At 38.6% G+C, this 22,999-nt stretch overlaps 1 protein-coding gene across 1 annotated transcript in view; it reads right to left on the bottom strand.

Annotated features, from left to right (window-relative positions):
- The window catches only part of LOC127573902 (nmrA-like family domain-containing protein 1), a 59,729-nt gene that overhangs the window by 5,520 nt on the left and 31,210 nt on the right, over positions 1–22,999 (bottom strand). The window contains exons 2-4 of the mRNA XM_052022478.1: positions 15,600–15,838; positions 5,933–6,179; positions 2,025–2,215 (exon numbers count right to left, since the gene is read on the bottom strand). Coding sequence (XP_051878438.1) covers positions 2,025–2,215; positions 5,933–6,179; positions 15,600–15,838 — 677 coding nt within the window. The remainder of the gene's footprint in view (positions 1–2,024; positions 2,216–5,932; positions 6,180–15,599; positions 15,839–22,999) is intronic.

Below are 22,999 nucleotides of genomic sequence, written 5' to 3'. Positions count from 1 at the left end.
TCCTAGCTGGACACACATTGTCAGTTGTTCATTGTTGCCGAGTCAATATCCTTATTTTCCTTTGTGGTCAAAATGATCCAATATCATCTTCTCAATAAATGATGGATAATAAATAAGGCCATGGCAACCTTGCCACATCTTGAGAACAAATATAAAATTATTCAAACCTCTTGCTACATTAAAGATCACCAAGAAGCTTCAGCTTAAAATAAACATCCTTGAATGCTGGTATTTGCTCAGATCAGGTTTTGGTGTTCACGGGCCACAAAATAAATACAGTGCAGTTCAGGGCCATGTAGAAAGTTTACATCAATTCAAAACACTAGGAAGGAGCAGGAGAGGACTGATTGATCAGCTCTTTCAAAGAGCTGGGACAGGAATAACAGGCTGAATTGCTTCCCTATAGCTGTAGATTTTATGATTCTATACTCTTTTAATTTGCTCATATCGCAAGGTTATAATACAAACAGACAAATGAACATGCAAATTAGGAATTGGTGTAGACCACTTGGCCCTCGAGCATCCTCTGCCATTTAATAGATCACAGCTAATCTGACCTCAGCTATGAATTCCCATCAACCTTGTAGTAAACTTTCACCTCCTTGATCATAAAGAATATATCTACTTGTACCTTAAAAATATTCAAAGACTATGCTTCCACTGTCTTTTGAAGAAGAAAGTTTCAAAGACACGCAACACTCAGAGAAAAAAAATCACCTCATCTCCGTCTTAAATGAGCAACTCCTTTTTTTTAAAAAAAAGCAGTCTGCTAGTTCTAGATTCTTCCATAAGAGGAAATATCCTTTCCACATTCATCCTGTCAAGACCTGTCAGGATCATATATATTTCAATCATTTCCCCTCTCCAGCAGATACAAGCCAAGCCCATCCAACCTTTCCTCATGAGATAACTTGCCAATTCCAGGTATTCTCGCTGCCTCGGTAAAGCAGCCAGCATAATCAAAGATCCCACCCATCTGGGACATTCTCTCTTCTCCCCTCTCCCATCAGGAAGAAGATACAAAAGCCTGAAAGCACATACCACCAGGCTCAAAGACAGCTTCGAAACCGCTGTTATAAGTCTATTGAACAGTTCCCTAGTATGATAAGATGGACTCTTGACCTCACACTCTACCTCATTATGACCTTGCACCTTATTGTCTGCCTGCACCTTCTCTGTAGCTGTGACACTTTACTCTGCATTCTGTATTGTTTTATCCTGTACTACCTCAATGCACTGTGTAATGAATTGATCTGTATGAACCGTATGCAAGACAAGTTTTTCCACTGTACCTTGGTACAAATGACAATAATAAACCAATTCCTATATTATAGGAAGGCTTCTCTGAACTGCTTCCAACATACTAATGTCCTTCCTTAAATAAGGAGACCAATAGTGTGCACAGTTCTCCAGATGTGCTCTTACTACTGCGCCATATAACCTCCTCATTTTTGTATTCATTTCCTACAACACTAAACAATAACAATGTATTAGCTTTCCCATTTATCTGCTGGACTTGCATATTATCCTTTTGTAAATCACCCACAATGACAGTTAGATCCCTCTGTATCTTGGAGCTCTGTAAACCCTCAGCATTCAGATAATATGCTTATTTAGTTTTTTTGTTAAAATGGACAATTTCACATTTTTCCACATTATATTCCACTTGTTAGATCTTTGCCCACTCACTTAGCCTTGCTGCATAATCTCCTTATATCCTCTTCACATCTTACTTTTCTGCTGATATTTGAATCATTAGCAAATTTAGCAACCTACCTTCGGTGCCTTCATCCAGATCAGTCAAACAGATGTAATTTAAGACTAATCCACCACTGTGATTAAAATTTCCAAACTGTCAGGCCCACAAGATTCAACAGAAAAAACTAGCACAATAAATATAAATGCAAATAGTATCGAGTTGTTCAGGTCTTAACAATCAAACTTTGTCAACAGCTTTCAGTTTAAGAACTCTGATTCAGGTGTTATTTGTTACTATTGACTGAATGAGAATAATATAAACTAACCTTAGAATCTTTGATTGTTTTTCCAGTATGTTTGGACATAATTGCAGCATACTCTTCAATCGTAAGCTTGTCAGTACTGAGGCCTATCTCCTTCCCAATATGTTCCTCGGGGTTTTTCAAGATGGCCAGCACAACCCCACCCAAGTCTCTGACCGACATCCCATCAAGTGGAATTCCTTCCATTGGGATATCTAGGAAAAACATTTACTGTAATTACATGGAATTACAATTGAAACCAAATTCAGAGTTCACTTGCAAGAGAATCCAAGGGTCTTTATTAGTGTAGTAACAGTAAAAGCATTGTCAAAGTGGGGTCAGTTAGGGCCAAAGATGCAGATCTGTTGATAAAGGGAGCAGGTACGAAATGTGCACTTTGCCTCACTGTTTATCAAGTAGCAGCCATGGCAAATAATATGATTGTTTGGATCCTGGATGAGATAATTATAGATTAAGAAGAAAAATTGTGGTGTTGTAGATAACGAGGAGGATTGTCTTAGACTACAGCATGATATTGGTCAGCTGGAAAGTTGGGCAGAGCAATGGCAAATGGAATTTAATCCTGACAAGTGTTAGGTGATGTATTTTGGAAGGTCAAATAAGGGTAGGACATGCACAGTAAATGGTACGGCCGTAGGCAGTGTTGATGAACAGAGGGACCTTGGGGTACAAGTTCATAGATCCCTGGAAATGGTACCATGGGTAGAAAGGGTGGTGAAGGCGGCATATGGAATGCTTGCCTTCATCAGACATGGCAATAGAATACAAGAGTTGGGATGTCATATTACAACTTTATAAAACATTGGTTAGGCTACACCTGGAGTACTGAGTGCAGTTCTGGTCACCATACTACAGGAAGGATGTGATTGCGCTGGAGAGGTGCAGAGGAGATTCGCTAGGATGTTGCCTGGAGTGGACACTTCAGCCATAAGGAGAGATTGGATAGGCTGGATTTGTTTTCCCTGGAGCAAAGGAAGCTGAGCAAGAGGGAGAGCGAAGGAAGCTGAGCAAGCTGGAGCAAGAAGCTGAGCTGAGAAAGAGAGCTACCAGCTATCATCTTCCAATCCTCCTTAAATTGGGAAGCAGAGTTTCAAATTATACATAAAACTAAATGTGGGAGCCCAAGGGATAAAAATAGCAGCTTGGATGAAAAACTGGCTAAATGATAGGGAACAGAGTTATAGATTTTTTTTTAAAAGTTCAGAGGGAATGGCATTTTGCAAGGTTCAGCGCTGGAAACACTACTCTCTTTCATTGACATGGGTGTATGGGACATCAGCAAGGTTTCACTGGAAATAAGGGAAAATGTTTTGGCTAAATGAGAGTTAAATTTGTTACAAAAACATTTTTATATAATCGATTGTAATGGTGATTCATTTATTTTGGTTTCTGCACCTGTTTAATAAGTGTCTAAATCATGCATTAAATTACAGAGAAAAGCTGAAAAGGAGACTTCAAAAATTTCAAAATTTTCAAATGATATGAAATTTGGAAGTGCAGTAAATGCTGTAGAAGATAACAATAAACTTTAAGCCAGAGGTAGGGTGACGGAAATAGTGAACACATGGTCGATGAAGTGTATTGCAAGTTTAAAGGGATAAGGGAACAAAGAAATGTGGGGGTGTTTGCACACAGGTCTTTGAAGATGACAAGGACAACACTTCAAAATAATATTCAGGAATTTATATATAGAGACACAAACTATAAAAGGCAAAAGTTACACTAAAGCATGAATTCAGGCTCTGTAGGGGTGCTGTGTCCAATTCTGGGCACCACAGTCAAGAATCTGTCAGCTTACAGATAATATAGAAAAAATCTAGTAGAGTTTGTTCTGGTGATGAGAAGTACAGCTGCTGGATACTTTGGAGGATTAGGTTCTTCAGCAGGCATGAGAAGGTTAGGAGGAGATTTGATAGAGGTTTTTTTTCAAATTATGAAGGGCCTTGTTTCAATAAGAGAATGAAGATAGCTGTAAGTTCCACAACCAAAGGACAAAGATTTAAGGTGTAAGAAGGGGATGCAATAATTTTTTAATGTAATAAATGGTCAGAATTTGTAATGTCTAATGAATTTGAGAGTCCTATAGCTATCCAAGGGAAATTGAATAAATAACAGGAAAAATAATCGTAGGGATATCGGGGAAGAGCGGGAGATGGAGGAGGGTGGGGGGGGGGGTAGGGTTTGCTCTTCAAAAGAACTCACTCAGGGTCAACAGAGCAAATGGTTCAACTCTACAACAACAAATACATTGACATCTAATCTACTCTGTTAAATGTCTCCTTTTTAACTCTTCTCTGCAATTTAATGCACAATTTAGGCACTTTTCAAACAGGTGCAGAAACCAAAATAAATGAATCACCATTACAATCAATCACATAAAAATGTTTTCATAACAAATTTAATTCTCATTTAGCCAAAACATTTTCTCTTATCACAGTGAAACCTTGCTGATACTTGACAATCAAGGCTGAGTGAAATGAAATACGAATGATAACTCCATATTCACCTTATTCTATTGATATCCAGATTTTTAATGGATTTTCAAACTATTGGAGCTGAGGTCATGAATTTGGCAATAATATAAAATAAGATTAAGCACATTAATCAACATTACCAATGAATTAGAAACCCTCTAATTTGAAGTTCTCATTGGACAGTTAGAAGATTCATCAGCTAATATTCTTTAGCACAAGGAACATAACTGCTCCGTATTTCAGGTTCAATCCTCAAATTGTACTAACTTAGTTGCTCTTAGCCAGAGTAGCAACTGGTCACCCAAAAGTGCTTTTATTTCTTGTAGCCTCAGAGGAAAAAAAAGTCAGCTGGGGTCCCTGCCCCTGAATGCTCTCTAACCTCTCCCAAAGGTATGTTTGTGGCTACCTGATGGGAACAGAATGAGTAGGACAGTAACACCATCCTGAATAAACTAGGTCATCAACATCTATTGCCTGGACACAAAGAATACTGTTTAGTTAAGGTACTGGAGAGCTATTGGCTATCATAGGTAATATCCCAAAAGAGGAAGAGAGAAAGAAGTAAACTGGAGAAACAAATTAAACCATACTTCACATTTTTTTAAAATGTCAAAACCTGAAAAGGGTATTAATGTACAATTTAAATATACATAACAGAACAGTGATTAATTGTTATAGTGTAACAATTACACATAACAGTGAGACCTTGGGGTAAAAGCATATTCTTCCCTGAAAGTGGTGACACAGGTAGACAGAACAGTGAAGAAGGTGTATGGAATGCTTGTCTTCATTGGCTGAGGCATTGAATATAGGAGTTGAGACATCATGTTACAGCTGTACAAATTATTAATCCACCTGCACTTGGAGTACTGAGTGCAGTTCTAATTGCCATGCTATAGGAAAGATGTGATTAAGCTAGAGAGGGTGCAGAAAAGATTCACAGGAATGTTGCCTGGACTGGAGTGCTTGAGTTAGAAGGAGAGATTAGATCGGCTGGGACTGTTTTCCCTGGAGCAAAGGAGCCTGAGAGGTGACATGATAGGGGTATACAAAATTATGAGAGGCATAGATAGAGTAGATAGCCATTATGCTTTTCCCAGGTTAGGGGAGTCAAAAACTAGAGGGCATAGGTTTAAGGTGAGAAGGAAAATAAGGGGATCTGAGGGGCAAGTTTTTCCACACACAGGGTGGTGGGTACATGGAACAAGATGCCATAGGAGGTAGTAGAAATGGGTACAATTACAACATTTAAGAGAAATTTGGATAGGTACATAAATAGGAAAGATTTAGAGGGATAGGGCCAAATGCAGGCAAATGGGATTAGCCAAGATAGACAGATGGCATGGACGAGTTGGGCTGAATAGCCTGTTTCTGCACTGTATAACTCTAGGAATCTATATGTTGCCAAATGACAATTTAGACTTTCCATCAACTTACCCAAAACATAGCAATCTTTGCCTGATTTAACAGGTTTCAACGTATCGAGAAAATTTTCAAAGTAATCAGGCATTCTAACGCTTGTCATGGGAGCACCAAGTTCCCTGAAGTAATCTTCTATCTCTCCCTTCCCATCAAAATGTGGCACATCCAGCTTGCCATTGGTCAACTTTTTCACATTCTCTAGTCCACTGAATACAATGTGCTTCACACCAAGTTTCATGGAAATATCAGCTACTCGCTTCCCCTAACAAAGAAAAAGAGCAAAATATTACTTTAGATATAATTGGTCCATTTGTTATAATCACTCACACCACTCCTTCAATGGCCCAGCAAGTGTAGTGAGCCACAAGAGTAGTAGTTTCATCCCTGGTCTGTGCTGGGTCAACTGAGAGCTGAATTGTGATGGCTAGAGTGCTTTCCAGTTGTCAATCGGTAAGTGTGCATACAAGGCAGGATCAGATTTAGATATAATGCTTGCCAAAGAGTTGCTAGTTAGATGAATGTTCACACCAATATGACTGAACACCTTCAAGAAAGATCAGAGAAATGAGTGAGTAAATACTTTTATATAAAGAAGATTCAAAGTAGCATTGCACTGCACTATAAATGAAAATGAATTACTGAATCAAAAGAAATATCTTTGTTATGCCCTTAAACCATTCACTAAATTTGTTAAGCCTGTGAACAAAAGGAATTCTCATCAATATCTTTTCATCTCTGAAAAAGGTATTCTATACTTGTTGCAACATATTCAAAAAGATTCTCTTAATTTTTTTGTCCCCTGCAAAATTTTATTAGTTTGCCTCAGCTAGCACCATATGTAAAATATTACATTTGCTTTGTAGTGAGCTTCTCATTTCTGATGTGGCATATGGGGAAGCAATGCACCATATGCTGAGGATTTTCATATGCACAGTAAGAGGGATAATCAGAGGCCATTATTTAACCAAACTTCTGAGCAGCCGTTTAATTCCTGCTCACTGGAAATCTCTCCCTAAATCTCAGTCCCTTGAACATCCTCTCCAGTTTCCAAACCTTTTTCAAAATCCATCTCTTAGGCCATGCCTCCAGTCACTACCTCTTATTGGCTCAACAGTTGTTCTTCTTTTGACCAACTATGAAGTACCTTGGTATGCTCCTTACACAAGGCCACTATACAAATGCAAATTATTAATTTAGTGGTGTGTCATTGGCATCCTTCACTGGAAACAATACATGATTTGTATTGGGAGAATGGGAGAATTGATCAGCTCATGATAGAATGGCAGAGCAGACTCGATGGGCCAAGTGCCAACTTCTGCTCCTTTGTCTTATGGTCTTATTCATCCCTATGCCTTCCAGCTAAACTTCTGTATAGTCTGAAGCCACTACTGTCTTCGGAGACTATCTCTGTCCATTCACTGGCCACTTGTCCCTCCCCCTGTAGCTCTCTCAGGCTGAATGAAACAGTTTCCAATCATTGCGTCATACTTGAAGGGTTTTGCACCAAATATCTAAGGCTTTACTAGGACCACCTAATTCCACCTCCACAACAATGTCTGACCACCCCTGCTTCAGTTCCTTTGCTGCTCAGCCCTCATCTTTGCCTTCGTTATCTCTAATCTTAACTATTCCAAAGCACTCCTGGCCTCCTCATCATATCCTCCATACATTTGAAGTCACCCAAACTTTGCTGTTCATCATTTAGCTCACATGAATTAGTGAATAACATTACACTCATATGCTTTGTCAGAGCCTAATGGTTTTCACCTGTGGTAGGATTGTGTGCATAGTGGACATTTTATGAAAAACACTTTTAGAAAAAAATAACCATATTAATCTTGCGTGACTCAGGATCAGTCCTTCTAGACGTGCTTTTAAGTAGACAAACAAAATGGTGAATCCCCACAATAAAAGATTGGAACAAGCTAACTAGGTTCTGCCAACTAATGGAAAATCTGAAAGATTCTGAAAATCAATTGATAGGCAAACTGTCTAATGACAAGGTCCACAAGTGTGCAACCTGCAAGCTTTTACTCGGACAGAGTGTAAAATCTTTGTGTTCTAGTCTCAAGAAAAGGCAGTGATAAATATATTGAACCCTCTGGGATTACTGACCTGAAGCTAAGCTTATAATATCTGGTATTAAAGGTAGATATATAACCAACAAATCCAGAATGTATCATTCCTCATGTTAAATAATTGGCCTATGCAGAGTGAAGGATAGTACAGATTGTTGAATATCTTACATTACAGCACATAGACAGGGAACTGCTGTATAGATCAATACAGACTTAAAACAGATGTGATTGCAAAAAGCTCTTTCATTTACTTATTCTCCCAGTAGTGGAGTACAGGCCTCAAGAGTTGGAGCTCAGAATTACAAAATGCATGACAGAATGGCAAGTTTTGCAAGAAATCATGCTTCTAACAAAAAAAATTTGATGAGACTCTACCTGTGACTTCCCCTTTTAAATAAAGCACTAGTGGTTAAAATAAATGTCTGATATTGACCTCTGAGAATTTATGTAGAAAGAATTAAAATTAGAAAAGTACTTTCCCTTTGCCTTCTGATTTGTAGACCTAGAATCCCCAATGAAATCACTGGGGTCTCATATCCTGCTACTGCTGGAGAAACCAGAAAGACTCGGCACAGATTTTGAACTCAATGTGGAGTTCAGCAATACATACAGTAACAGATTTGGTTGTCCAAGTCTGTCAGTCCGTCCCAGACTCACAGTGTATGTACTTAATAGGCCAATAAAATTTGGCCCATTATTCCTATTTCCACAAAACTAAGACCAGCCAGCTCAGCAAAGATTGAATCTAGGGATTACTTGGATTCATGTAGGGAAAAAATATTTAGATGTTTACTGGAATTATAGTTAAAGAACATATGAAGGAAAAGTAATTGTGATTAAATAACAACTAAAATTACAACATCATCAGACATGGTAAATTTAGTTAGCTCCAAATCTTGATTTGGAGTCTAAATGTTTTTCTACAGGACAAGAAATGGTGTTATTTTATTATAGACCATTGAAGGAATTATAAGATAATGATTACTACACTAAATCTTGCCAATCGTACAGTATAAAAGACAGTTTTTTTAAATCAACAGTGTAAAGATGCAAAGTAGAGCCAGATGCCACAACGAGAAATTCACTTTTAATTTTTATGCAGCAAAAGGCATACTAGATTTAATTCCATGTGAAATAAATTAAAATCCAAACTGCAGACATTCAGTACAAGCAACACTTTTGTATTACCATTACATTGTGCACGAATTGAACTATTCCCAACCATTTGTGGTTAACAGATTCAAGTTGCATGTGCATGAGTGGGAGCAGAAGGAAACTGTTTAGAAATTATGAATTGGATTCAGTCTTGATGGGGGAGGGGGAAATTCTCTCATCACTAACAAGAAAGGAATATGATCTATGAATTCCAATTCAAAAGATTTTCAGCAGAAAACATATTGCTATGTAAAATAGTTTAAAATATGCAGGATTTAGTGCAGCAATTATTTTCTTTTCTAATACATTATTCCTTCTATAGCCTGTAATAAAGTGAAAACATTCCTTCTCCCATAGAAGATAATTTAAGGACTAAATCAAGATTTGGAACCAAGTAAAATCACCAGGTTTAATTATTTAAATCATTATTTAATTGCAATCACTTGAAATTGTAGTAAACATTCAATTGATAACTTTTACATAATATATTATTATTATTATTAATATATATTATATAAATTCAAGTAGCCCTAAGATTCAGTCATTGGCAAGATAGCAATCTTATTTTTTTGGCAAGAGGAATAATGGGCCAAACCTTGCTTGCTGGGTTCTCTGGCTGCAAGTTAATGGCCAGTGTCCAACCACTTGAACTGAAGCAAGTCCTTGACTTGTGTGCACTGTGGGTTTGGGACATAGTGACAGATTCAGGGAAGGAGGTGGGGGTGGGGGGGTTAGTGGGGAGCCATCATGGAGTCCAACGGGGGGTGGGCAGTCTTGCTGGTATTCTCCCACATTTCCCTCAGTATTCAACTCACAGGATCTGAGGTCGTACTGGTTCCAAATGGGGATTTTAGGTCTGCAGATTAGAAGGCAAAGAGGAAGGTTGGTAATTATTTCCTACTTCCTTTGCTAGAGTTTTTTTAAAAATTATTTCTCTGTGGTTTTTAAAGCAAGATTGGAACCACTGGCCTATTTAGCCACAACATCACTGAATAAAGATGACAACATTTGAGCCATAATCCATATGCAGTGACCTTGCTTGAACAGTACATGTGCAAACATTTAAAAAGAATGGAACTATGATTTCCCCTCATTATTAAATAACTAACTAATGTTTCTGTGGATCCTACAATAGCTTAAAATGAAAAAGCTGCAGATGCTGGAAATCTGAAATAAAAATTGAAAATGCTGGAAATATTCAGTAGGCCAGGCAGCATCTATGAAAAGAGAAAAAGAGTAAAGATTTCAGGTCAAAGATCCTTCATTGAGTTCCAACAACAGTCATAGAATAAAACAGCACAGAAACAGGCACTTCAGCTCACTAAGTTCACAGTGCCCTAAAAGCACCCATTTTACACTAATCCTGCAATGATCCCATTTTACCCTTCCCACATTCCCATAAACTCCCCCCAGATCCTACCACTCCCCACACATTAAGATCAATTTACAACGGCCAATTAATCTACCAACCCACAAATCTTTAGGATATGGGAGGAAACTGAAGGAAATCCACACAATCACAGGGAGACATGCAAACTCCACACAGACAGTACTGGACTTTAAGATTAAACTCAAGCTGCTGGAGCTGTGAAGTAGCAGCTCTACTAACTGTGCCATTGTGCCACACCACTGTTGGCTTACTTAGACAAATGATGAAAGCACCAAATCCCCGTTTAACTCGATTTTTTAAAAAAAGCATGAAGAAAATTGTGGATTGGGGTGTGCAGTGGTGAACGGGGAGCAGAACATTTTACACAGTCATCTTTTTAATGATAATCATAAAATCAGCTGGAGTGTAGAAAGCTCAGAACACTCAGAAGATAAAAAATGCCAGTTTGAGATCATTTGCAAATTATTTGATGGCAATTTTCACACATTTCTTCAGCCACTTGTGTTTAGTTTCCACTTTCTGCTCTTTGAAGGAGTTAACAAAAAACTAACAGCGTCAGCAGTATCCATTTGCACTTCCACTGGTAGAATGGCTGTCTCCAAAAGAGCCTTAAGAAATGACAGGCTGATCATCATTCCCACTTCCCCTTGCAGCCACATCACCACTTAACATTATTACATTATTTGTCATCATTGTTGGTGCCATTACTGGCAACTATATTAATAAAATGCCATAAGACTTGCTTCCATTCCAGCTTTACCGAAAGTACATCAGTAGAATTTTGACAATGTGGAACGAGATACATTAAAAGAAATAAAAAGCAGAAAATACTGGAAGCACTTAATAGGTGAGTCTAAAACAAGATTAAAAGAAATGCCTGAACAAGGGATAGTTAATAGATTAAGGAGTAAACAATCTGTGTTGATATAGCATCTTCAACGTTTTACAAAGATATTAAAACATTTCATAGCCAATTATTTACATCATGGTTGTTATACAGGGTAAGCTTGCAGTTGATTTGTGCAGAGAGAATGATCCCACCAACGCTGTAAATGACAGATAATTTGTTATGGTGATAATGGTCGAGAAATACATATTGGCCATTTCACTAGAAAACTCAGTTTGAAAGAATGTCACATGATCTTTTATGCTATCTTAGGTAAATGGTAAGGCCATTTCTTAATATTCATCAAAAAAATACAGCAATTCTAACATCTGTGCACTCCCTCCATTTGGGAGGGTCCTACCGTGTCAGTCTAGACTATGTAGTCAGGGGGACAAGAACCTACAATCTTCTGCTGCCAGAATGACACCAGTGAGCCATGGGTACACACTGATCACCAAATGAAAACACATAATATCACTCTAGAAAACATTATGGCTCCCAACTTTACACATTGACATCACTTCCAGAGCATATATACATCTGAAATCCATATATCTAGGTCAATTCTGGCACACTATGAACTCTACAGAATCTGTCCACTTCCAGTCCAGTCCCTGCAGCTTAGGACCACATGTAATATAATAGAACTCTCTCTCCAAAATGTCAGTAGATACCATTTTTAAAGCTCACAGCAGGGTACATGCATCTTCCCAGCTCCCCCCCCCACCCCGTCCAAAACCACACAGGCACAACCCGGTCTGCATTCTCTCAGTACATTCATACACCACAATCCCATTCGATTTCTCCTTATTCCTCACTCAACTCTCCTCTCTATTTCTCTCATTCCTCTGTCCATTTCACAAAACTCATAAATAATAATTATAATAAACACAATTTGGATAAGATAATTACAAAATGGTTGACTGATAGCAGGAGAGAATATCTCACTTTCAATCAAAGGAACAGCAATGGCCAGAAGCTAAATACGTCACTTATTCTGATTATCTCTCTGCTTTTGCAGACTTCATCCAACCTTTGTTTAGAAGTATTCCTCAATCACGAAAAAGCTGGGAAGATTAAAGTTCAGACGAGTGGGGGTGGAAAAAATAAACGTGTAGAATCATAGGGCATGGTAATTTATTTGATACCTACAGATGAATTATCAGATGACATATATTAATTGCATCTTGTCTCCATGTCAGATATCAGGGCCACATCTCATTTTTTGACCACTTAAATGACCACAGCTTCAAAAAGGGTTTTCTAATCTGCTCATATTTCTCGTTTTCCTTTAGGGCATGGGAGGAGGCCATTCAGCCCATTGATTATATGCCAGCTCCCAGAGCATTCCTATAAGTCCCATTCCCCTCACTTAGTTCCCTGCAAGCTACTCCTCCATCCTCCTGGTTTGCCTGCCACCCACTTACAACAGGCAATTTATAGTACGCACTTAACCCACCAACATGTCTTTGGGATGTGGTTGGAAACTGGAACAAACAGCACAAATCTCATCTGGCCACAGGGAGAATGCATAAATTCCACACAGACCACCGGAAATCAGGATTGAACCCAGGTATCTGGAGCATACTAATTTCTGTACCTCTGACTGCCTGCTATAAGTTGATGTGAAACATATCCCTCTCAAATCAGTGGGGAAAACTGTGGGGTCTGATGATTTCAGAATCATTAGTATCAGAGAGTGAAGTCTACATACACTGTTATGGAAAATGGCTGGATAGTGTCAATATTGGCAGTAGCCACACCTTGACAGCCCCATAGTCATACTATTCCCTCTATGACATTGAGAATAAGGTCTAGAAGAAGCTGCAGCAGGGAAGAATATGTGAGGAAGTAAGAGGGGGCACTGCAACATTGATTAAGGGGACTATCACTGCAGTAAAGAGGATGCATGTCCTAGAAGGATCTTCAAATGAGGCCATATAGGTAGAGCTTGGAAATAAAAGAGGAACAACTACTTTGCTGGGGTTATACTGCAGGCCTCCCATCAGTGGGAGATAGATCAGCAGATATGCAGGCAAATCACAGAGAGATGTAAGATGATGCACTGCAGCAAATCGCCAAGTTTCCTTAGCACCTTCCAAACCCATGACCTCTACCAGCTAGAAGGACAAAGACAGCAAAAGCACGGGAACACCACTGCCTGGAAATTGGTGCCAAGCCTCACACCATCCCAACTTGGAACTATATTGCCGTTCCTTCAGAGCTGCTTGGTCAAAACCCTGGAACTCTCTAACAGCATTGTGGTTATACTCACACCAGATGCTATCAATTCATGAAGACTGCTCACCACCACCTTCTCAAAAGGTAACTAGGTATGGGCAGTTAAATGCTAGCTCAGCCTGCAAAACCCATATCCCTTGATTGAATACAAACAAAAAACTGGAATATTGTGTGTAGTTCTGGTCACCACAATATTAGGAAGGATCAGAATGCACTGGAGAGGATGCAGAGGAGATTTACCAAGATGTTATCTGGGATGGAATGTTTCAGTTATGAGGAGAAACTGGACAGGCTGGGTTTGTTTTCCTTTTAAGTGAAGTCAGTATTTTATATAGCATTATCTTCCTTTGGAGTGGAGGAGGCTGTGGGGGGGACCTGATAAAGGTGTACAAAATTAGTAGAGGTATGGATAAGATGGGTAATGAGGAACTTTTCCCCAGAACTGAAACCGGAGGCTAGGTTTAAGGTGAGGAGTAAGAAGGTTTGGGTGAAATTATTTTTCCTCATATTGTAATCTGAAATGCACTGCCTGGGAGGGTGGTGGAGGCAGATACTCTCACAACATTTAAAAAGTATCTGGATGATTAAACCAGAAGATTCCAGTTTGGTAAATGGGATTTGTGCAGATGGGAGCTCAACAGTCAGTGTAGACGTAGCAATGCTGTACGACTCTAGGACATTATATAATATGGAAGGACATGCAAGAATGGAAAATGTTAACAAGAATAAGAGAGAAGGGAAAGAATCTCAGAAGCATGAAAATGAAGTGGAATCTCCAGGCAAAGACACCCAGCGGCTTGGTCAATATTTCTCTCTCAACCATCATCACCATAAGAGATTATCCAATCATTTACAACGTTTATGACAGCATTCTGTGCATATATCAATGCTATCTTACCCTGTACTGCATCCATAAAGAAAGTAATGATTATTCATATTCCAGCTAGAAAAAAATGATTTACAAAAAAATTTCTGACACAGCCCCAAGGCTGATTTTTCCAGTGGCAACCTGCATATATCATACATGAGAGCTCTACACGATTTCCAGCTGTATAAAGTATTTTCTTGAGCTATGAAAACTGCCTTAGAGATATTTTGGATTTAATTTGGATTAACCCTTACTGACCCTAACCTATCACATTAATTGTATAACACCAACCACTATAATTGAAGTTAACATTGTACTTGGCTCTCTGCCTCCTCTTCCATGGATTAGATTAAGATTTCTTATAAGATTGACAATTTAGAGTATTTATAGGATACCTAATCCCCAACCAGATATGAATAACAAAACTTGGTTGAGAACTTTGCAAACAGCAAGTGAAAAGTACAAAACATAAACTGGTAAAATCTTTGATTCCCTTAGTTCATGTCATCTTTTGACTTCAAAAAGCATCATGTAGGTGACATGGCAGCACATTGCTGGTGAAAAAATATTGCATCATCAAATGATAGAGTGAAATGTGCAGCTGCACATTATAATTTTGTAGTTTCAGCCATATTAATGGGTGGAAAGGCTGACAATAAAACTGCAAGCCAATGTCAAGTCTGAACGGTACTGCTTGTTCTTATGAGCCTTTGCTCCAACTTGTAAGAGTGAACAGAGCTGGCCTGGTTCCAAGAGCTTAACATAGCATGATTCTCATCAACATGCCCCAGTAAATGTAGCAATTTCTGTCACCCTGCCTCAAATTCCCTTGAAAACCAAAGGTATGCACAAATTAAGTGCATTGAGAGCAATTCCATTTTTTTCCCCCAGCTTCTTATGTACATGAGCAGATAAAATTTCAGTCATCTGATCGCATGGGGTTTATAGTATTCTCTTTTCTTGATTGCAGCCAAATTTAGAAAAAAACACATGTTGTGGAGACACAGTTCTAATATAAACAGAATGATGCTCAGGGACTCTGCACAGAAACACTTTCCTCTTACCTGCTCAGCCTCTTTATCTTTGTTCATATATTCCCAGTAGTCTGTAACTAAGAAGACACCATACACATCTTTCAATGCATTAAATAGACTCTCTTCATTGTCCAGATCAGCTTTCACTATCTCAGCTCCACGACGTTTCAATTCTTTAATTTCTTTTTTTCTTGGGTTCCGGGTAATAGCTCTCACCGTGAACGTTCCATCTTTTAATAGAGCTGTCGCCACCGACCCACCCTGATTTCCTGTGCAAGAATAAACATTTACATTTATTTTACCGGCCCAGAACATTTGCATTTTTTTTCAACACGTATAAAAGATGAGTCTTAGGAATTTTTTTTAATTGTTTAGGCCACAAAGTTCAACTGAATGGAAACCTAATCTACCTGTTCTAGTATTACCAAGGAAGAGATAAATAAGCAAATCCACAGGATAACCACAGACTAATGACTGTTCAGGAAAATACACTGTTTAAAAATTTACCTTCTTTAAATACATTGCATCCTACGTGTTCAATGTTAAGTTCTTCATCTGTTCAGCCATGATCTGTGAATCTTATCAATATGATTTTTGAGCCAATAATTGAAATGTAATGTACACATTCCAATGTTTGAGCTGCAGAAGTCTTTTATTATATGTATATGAATTAATTGACTAAATCTTTTTTCAATCAGGTCATATATAAATAAACATTTCATCGTTTATTTGACCTGACATTGTGCATTCGGAAGCTGATTTGCAACTGTCACTGACATAAAATCTGTATGTCAGCCCTGGATTATTTCAAGACTGTAATAACAGATCTCTGGAATCCATGAGTGAGCTTCACTGGAAGTATTGCCTAAACCAAGAAAGGTCGCAGTTTGAACCTTCGGTAGACAAGACAGCAATAGGGCATTGCGCTCAGCCTATGGCCTTGAGCATAATTGGGAAACAAAATCAGCAGATTCTGTCTCACTCCTGATCACTAACAAATAGCCTACTTGTGATCATCTTTCCCTGGTAATTCAAATTAATCCTTTCATTCAAAAGAACAGATGGGAAAATGAGAAAACAGGGACAAAAGCAAAGTTCCTAAGAACAAAATTAATAGGCAAACACACTTAGGCAGTGTTAGCTTCCATTTTAAGCATATGTTTTAATCTCGACTTTTGTAGGATTTTGCAGACTTTTTCACCCATCACAGCAACTTACCTTAGGCAAGATATACGACAAGCTGCTAGTTTGCTCATTTGAAGGCAGGGGACTAATTTTTGAATAAAAATTGGTTTTAGTGTTATAACAACAATCAATAACTGTTTGTCATGTTAATTACACAATATGAGTCACTTGCTGTGTTTCAGTGTTCATATCCCCAAGTGTAACACCTGATGTAACTCCTCTGTGAAGCTATCCAAATCGTAACTAATTTACTCATTATCTTTTTGAGGATTATATTTGCATTTTGTACAAAAATTAACATGATTATGAAACACAGTCTGTTCATTGAAAAGCTGTGAATTAATAAATATTGCATGATTTGATAAGTTGTGATTTGTTTAACATTTAATTTCCTTTCCCTTAAGTCTCTCATCCAATCTTTGCTGAGTGAACAGTTTGATATTAAAGCTTCTACCCAGTTTGTTCCACAATATTGTGGTAGGAGCTTTAGAAAAGTTCTTCTCAAACTTGGCATAACCCAATTTAAATTTGTAACTCCAAAATGATGTTGGTGGTATCAGTTACCCTCCTAAGTGGAAAATAAAATCAAATTGAAATTACACTGTCAAACATCTTGGTGAACCCATTTTTTTTTCTTTGCTGCTTCAAAGTTAGGAACTCCTGCTGTACAAACGACTTGTCCTACCTGAGGTGGCTCTCATTCCTTTGAGAAAATACTTGTTCACTATCACTTACTTGCAATGTAGCTGTGATTCATGTGAGGAATTGCTAGCTTCTACCCACCAATTGAGGTAATTCAGTACAACATTAATCCCTGCATTTACTGGAAATTAGTTGTCATAATAGGTTGCATCTACATTGATAATAAGATCACTGGAGAAAAAAAAGACTAGATTTTTTTTACAATTCTTCTTGCTGTATGGGAAATATACAGTTCCAAATGAAATTGTATCCTAATTAAACCATTATCTCAATGTTAAAAAACTGCACATACCAAAGTGATTTTCAAAACATTAAGCCCAAATAGAAGCAGAATCTTACTTGAAGTCCGCCTGCAGGAGGCCTTACTTTCATCTGTCATAAAACCCAGTTTCCAAAAAAAAGATACATTCTCCCTAAGGAATTCCACAAACTGCAGAGTAGACTCAGATTTATATAGTCCCTTTCATGATCACAGGAAGTCCCAAAGCACTACAGCCAATGAAGTGCTTTTGAAGGTCAGTCATTGTTGAAGTATATGAACTGTGACAGCCAATCATGACAATTTGTGAAATAATTTAAGGTGAGTATAAGAGTATAAATGAGGAATTGTGGCACTGGGAGCCAATGTAGCTGGCAGTAGCTATGATTCCCTTATTTTACAACAACTGATCACTCTGAAATGAAGTGCTACAATGTTTGGATAGATTGCTGCTTTGGGACCAAGGGTATTGCATCAGTGATGGCTCCGCACACCTTGATACAACCAAGAAGAAATTACGGACTATTTTGAGAGCTAGTTGAATCATGACAGAGCAGATCATCTGAATGTTTTGGCAATTCAGGGAGTAAATTATCCAGCTCTGTAAAAATTCCTGTAACCATTATAGTCTGGGATCTCTTGGGCAGCTTTGGCATATGAAGAGGCATTGCATAAGATGTTTTTATTAGGTCACATGTACATCAAAACACACAGTGAAATACATCTTTTGTGTAGAGTGTTCTGGCGGTGGCCCACAAATGTCACCATGCTTCCAGCGCCAACATAACATGCCCACAACTTCCTAACCCCTACATCTTTGGAATGTGGGAGGAAACTGGAGCACCCAGAGGAGACCCATGCAGACACGGGGAGAACGTACAAACTCCTTACAGACAGTGGCTGGAATTGAACCCGGGTCGCTGGCGCTGTAATAGCATTACACTAACCACTACACTACCGTGCCTGCCCTAAGGAGAGACTCGTTCTTAACGCAAACTGAAATCCTTCACTGAAAACACCTCTTAAGTGAAGTCAGTATTTAATATAGCACTATCTTCTTTTTGAGCAATTGAAATGTTGAATATACAATACTGCGGTGGCTGCTTGGTTTTGTACGTTACCTAGCACATTTGGAGTTACATATCAGAACTTCTAGGTGATACAGATTTGTCATTACTTTTTGATCAAACTCCATAACCTATTTCAACATTATCTCCACTTTCTTAATTGTATAGTGAAATTCACCTAGTACTGCCTCTTGAAACTCAGTAAATGTACCCTCAAAACTTTTTGCCTCTGTGATTGTGCATGTCACTGCTGAATTGAATAAGGGGATGTTCAAAAGATGTTGGGGAGCTGGTAGTAAGTTCAATTGTTTCAGTGGGATTCTCCTCCTTGGCACCTACATCATACTTTGCGATTCACAATTGTACTGAAACATTTTTACATCACAATGTTCTCTTACTAATATAGCTGTTCCCAATGTAACAGATTTCACAAAAGATTCCAGCCTAGAAATTGCATTTTACTTTTTTTGTTATGTTAAACCTGTGCAAAAACACAAAATTAGATCCTTTATTAAAAATTAGGAAACTGTCCAAAAGTCCAGAGTTGTTTAGAACAGCAATAGGTTGCACCCAAAAGCTCCAGTTTATGTCAGTATAGGCAGAAATGGGCCAAGGTCAACAGGTGCATGGTAAATAATCAAAATGCTAACATGTTTAGCATTTGGAAATGCCTGGTCCTATTTTCCAATGTGTACTATTTTACCTGGAAATTATTGCTAGATGATCTACTCCAGGATACATCAATATATGTAGACTTCTGCATGAGAAACAGCCATGCACCAAACCAGTTCCTAGGTTTATTTTAACTGAAGTCCCATGGCTTGCTTATCACTGGAATTTCACCAGCACCCTTGGGTGAATTACAAGTTGTAAATTATACGATTTACTACAACATTGGAAATAAGTAAGTATCAAAGAAATTTCATGCTCTGCATCAATCAATACAAGGAAATAATGAAGCAATATCTCAGCACATGATCTATAATTATACATTGGAAATATTTATTCCTGGGAAATCTCATACTATAGGTGGAAGCCAACGTTGAATATATATTAGCAGCAGCCACCACTAAAGCACAGACAATGCAAAATAAGCCCTAATAAAAACTTAAACTCTGATATTCTAGTTTTAAATTATAATCAAGCATTTTTAAAAAATGCAGATACTAGAAATCTGAAATAAAAAAGAAAGTGCTGGAAATACTCTGCAGATTCGGCAGCATCTATGAAGAGAAAAACATATTTTATGGAAAGAACAAAGGGAACCGAGTCGGGGATTCACGAAGATTGGCAAATGGAGTTTAGTTCGGATAAATGCAAGGTGTGGGATATTGGGAAGACAAATCAGGGTAGGACTTTCACAGTGAATGGTATGGACCTGGAGAGTGTTGTAGAACAGAGGGACCTAGGAATACAAGTACACGGTTCTCTGAAAGTGGCATCACAGGTTGACATGGTGGAGAAGGCGGCTTTTGGCACGCTGGCCTTCATTAGTCAGGGCATTAAGTATAGAAGTTAGGATGTTATGTTGCAGTTGTACAAGACGTTGTTAAGACCACATTTTGAATAATGTGTTCAGTTTTGGTCACCGTACTATCAGAAAGATGCTGTTAAGCAGGAAAGAGTGCAGAGGAAATTTACGAGGATGTTGCTGGAACTCAAGGGACTGAGCTACGGAGAGAGGTTGAACAGGCTGGGACTTCATTCACTGGAGTGCAGGAGAATGAGGGACATAGATAGGGTGAATGCACATACAGTCTTTCTCCCCCAGTGTTGGGAATCAAGAACCAGAGGACATAGGTTTAGGGTGAGAGGGGAGAGATTTAATAGGAACCTGAGGGGCAACTTTTACACCCAGAGGGTGGTCCATATATGGAATAAGCTGTCAGAGGAAGTGGTTGAGGCAGGTATATTAACAACATTTAAAAGACACTTGGACAGGTACATGGATAGGAAAGGTTTAGAGGGATATGGGCCAAACGTGGCCAAATGGGACGAGCTTAGATGGGAATCTTGGTCAGCATGGACCAGTTAGGCCAAAGGGCCTGTTTCCATGCTATTAGATACAGCACAGAAACATGCTCTTTGGCCCAGAGTTTGCGCCGACAATCAAGTATCCATTTACAGTAATCCTACAGTAATCCCATTTTATTCTTCCTACTTTCCCATCAGCTCCCTCTGGATTCTACCATTCATCTGCACAATTAACCTCCAAACCCCAACATCTTTGGGAATGAGGAAGGAAATTGGAGCATCTGGAGGAAACCCACATAGTCACAGGATAAATGTGAAATTCACAGATAGCTCCAGAACCCAGGGTTTTGGAGCTTTGAGGCAGCAGTTCCAATAGCTGTGCCATAGTGCCACCTGTGTAAGAGAGTGAAGACTGAGAAAGACTAAACAAGTGGTGGTGGTAGCAGCTAGGTGAGGATGACAAAGGTATGCCAACTGCACCAGATCTTCCAGAGCTGATACAAATGATGAATGAAACAGGAGAAGAAAAAAAAATTCCAAATATGATTTCAATCAAAAGAAAACAGTAAACAGGATTCTATTTTTAACAATAAAAGTAAATTCAAAGTTCATGTAGTCGTGGAAGTTCAGAGATACTTTGCTGTCATACTGAGAAGATTTTGCACAAGTTATCAAGCAACAAGTTCAAAACTGTACTTACTGAGATCCAGTCTGAAAGGTCTTAAAACTTCGGGATAACCATGGTTGGATTTACAATAATGGCGCAAGTATACACAACAGATTTGGTATTGGTGGAAGGGGTAGGTTTGAACCGACAGCAGACCCTGTAAGATAGAAAGTAAGCATGGAGTCTCCTTTTGTGGGGTCCCAGAATGGCTTACACTGTGGTACAAAAACATGTTTGTCCCAGGGACGAGCAACTTTAATTAATGGAGAAATCAACAGATACATAGTGCACACCAGTGCCATTTTGCCCAGTTATATACCAAGCTGAACAAAGGTCCTTAAAGGGACCATAGTAGACTATGGGGTTATGAAAGGCTAGTCAATGCACATGGAAGGAACAATTTTGCACCAACCACCATCCCAGAAACCTCCACTATGTCGCTGGCCTATTTTTTGACAACTTCACCCCACATTCTCCCAACCAGCAAATGCTACTTACTTGCCCTCTTTATGCAGAAGCTGAGAACTTCTGCAAGGTTCAAATTTGTTGAAGTTCAGCAGAATGCCTGCAAATTGCCAGTAAAATTGAAATGTAGCTCAATCCTGAAAATGGTTCAACCTTAACAAACTGGATATGGTGGTGTACAGGTGAGCTACTGGACCAGCAGCCAGAGTTCAGGACCATTGATCAAGAGACACAAGTTGGAATCCCAACATCGTATCCAGGGAATTTAAGTTCAAATAATTAATTAAATCTGGAATTTATGAAAAAAGGCTCTAATGAAGATACCGGATTGTTGTAAAAACATTTGATTCAATAATGTCCTTCAGGGAAGGTAATCTGCCATCTTTACCCGGTGTGGCCTTTCTGTGATTCAACAATGGAATTGTACCTTAACTACATCCTCAGTCAATATATTAAAATAAACTCTTGCCTTGGGCACGTGCCATGATCAAACGTGTTTGGAACCTCAACTGAAAATCACTGCTGGTTTTGAAATTTCATATTTTTTGAACATATAGGGTTATATTAAATAAGAATTAGGACAGACTTGTTTGACCATGAAGGACAAGTTAGTGTTGAATATATATTCTCCTCATTTTGCAATGTACAAGTGTCTTGCAAGACATTTAAAGGAGGATTTGATTTTTCTTTCATCTTTTATTCTAGCATGGATAGAGTGCAATCCAATTTTGTTTCAAGAAAAAACAGGGAAGTCTTGAAGACTAGTGCAGGAATTGGGGACAACATTCATTAGCACTCAAAAGCAGACTCATAATGCACATTTAGTCTAATCCATTGCCGAGATTTCCTATATCTGAAGATGACTACTATCTCCTTCAGGGAGGTAAGGCAATGTTGGAGGTCAATGCCACATGTCAAACCAAGAACTTGGATGCACTGCTACAAGAAATTCAATCATCTCATATAAGTGATGAAAGGTCAATGACACCATCCTCCAATAATATCCTTTCTACTAGTTCCCAAGCTGCTGGAGGTCATCATCCATGGCCACCTGCAGTGTCCTCCACTGAAAGTCAACAGCCTTCAAACAGCTTTGCTGCAGCCAAGGATG

This window comes from Pristis pectinata, chromosome 1 (assembly GCF_009764475.1).
Source record: "Pristis pectinata isolate sPriPec2 chromosome 1, sPriPec2.1.pri, whole genome shotgun sequence".
Lineage (NCBI taxonomy): Eukaryota > Metazoa > Chordata > Chondrichthyes > Rhinopristiformes > Pristidae > Pristis > Pristis pectinata.
This window is presented reverse-complemented; position numbering and strand designations above follow the sequence as displayed.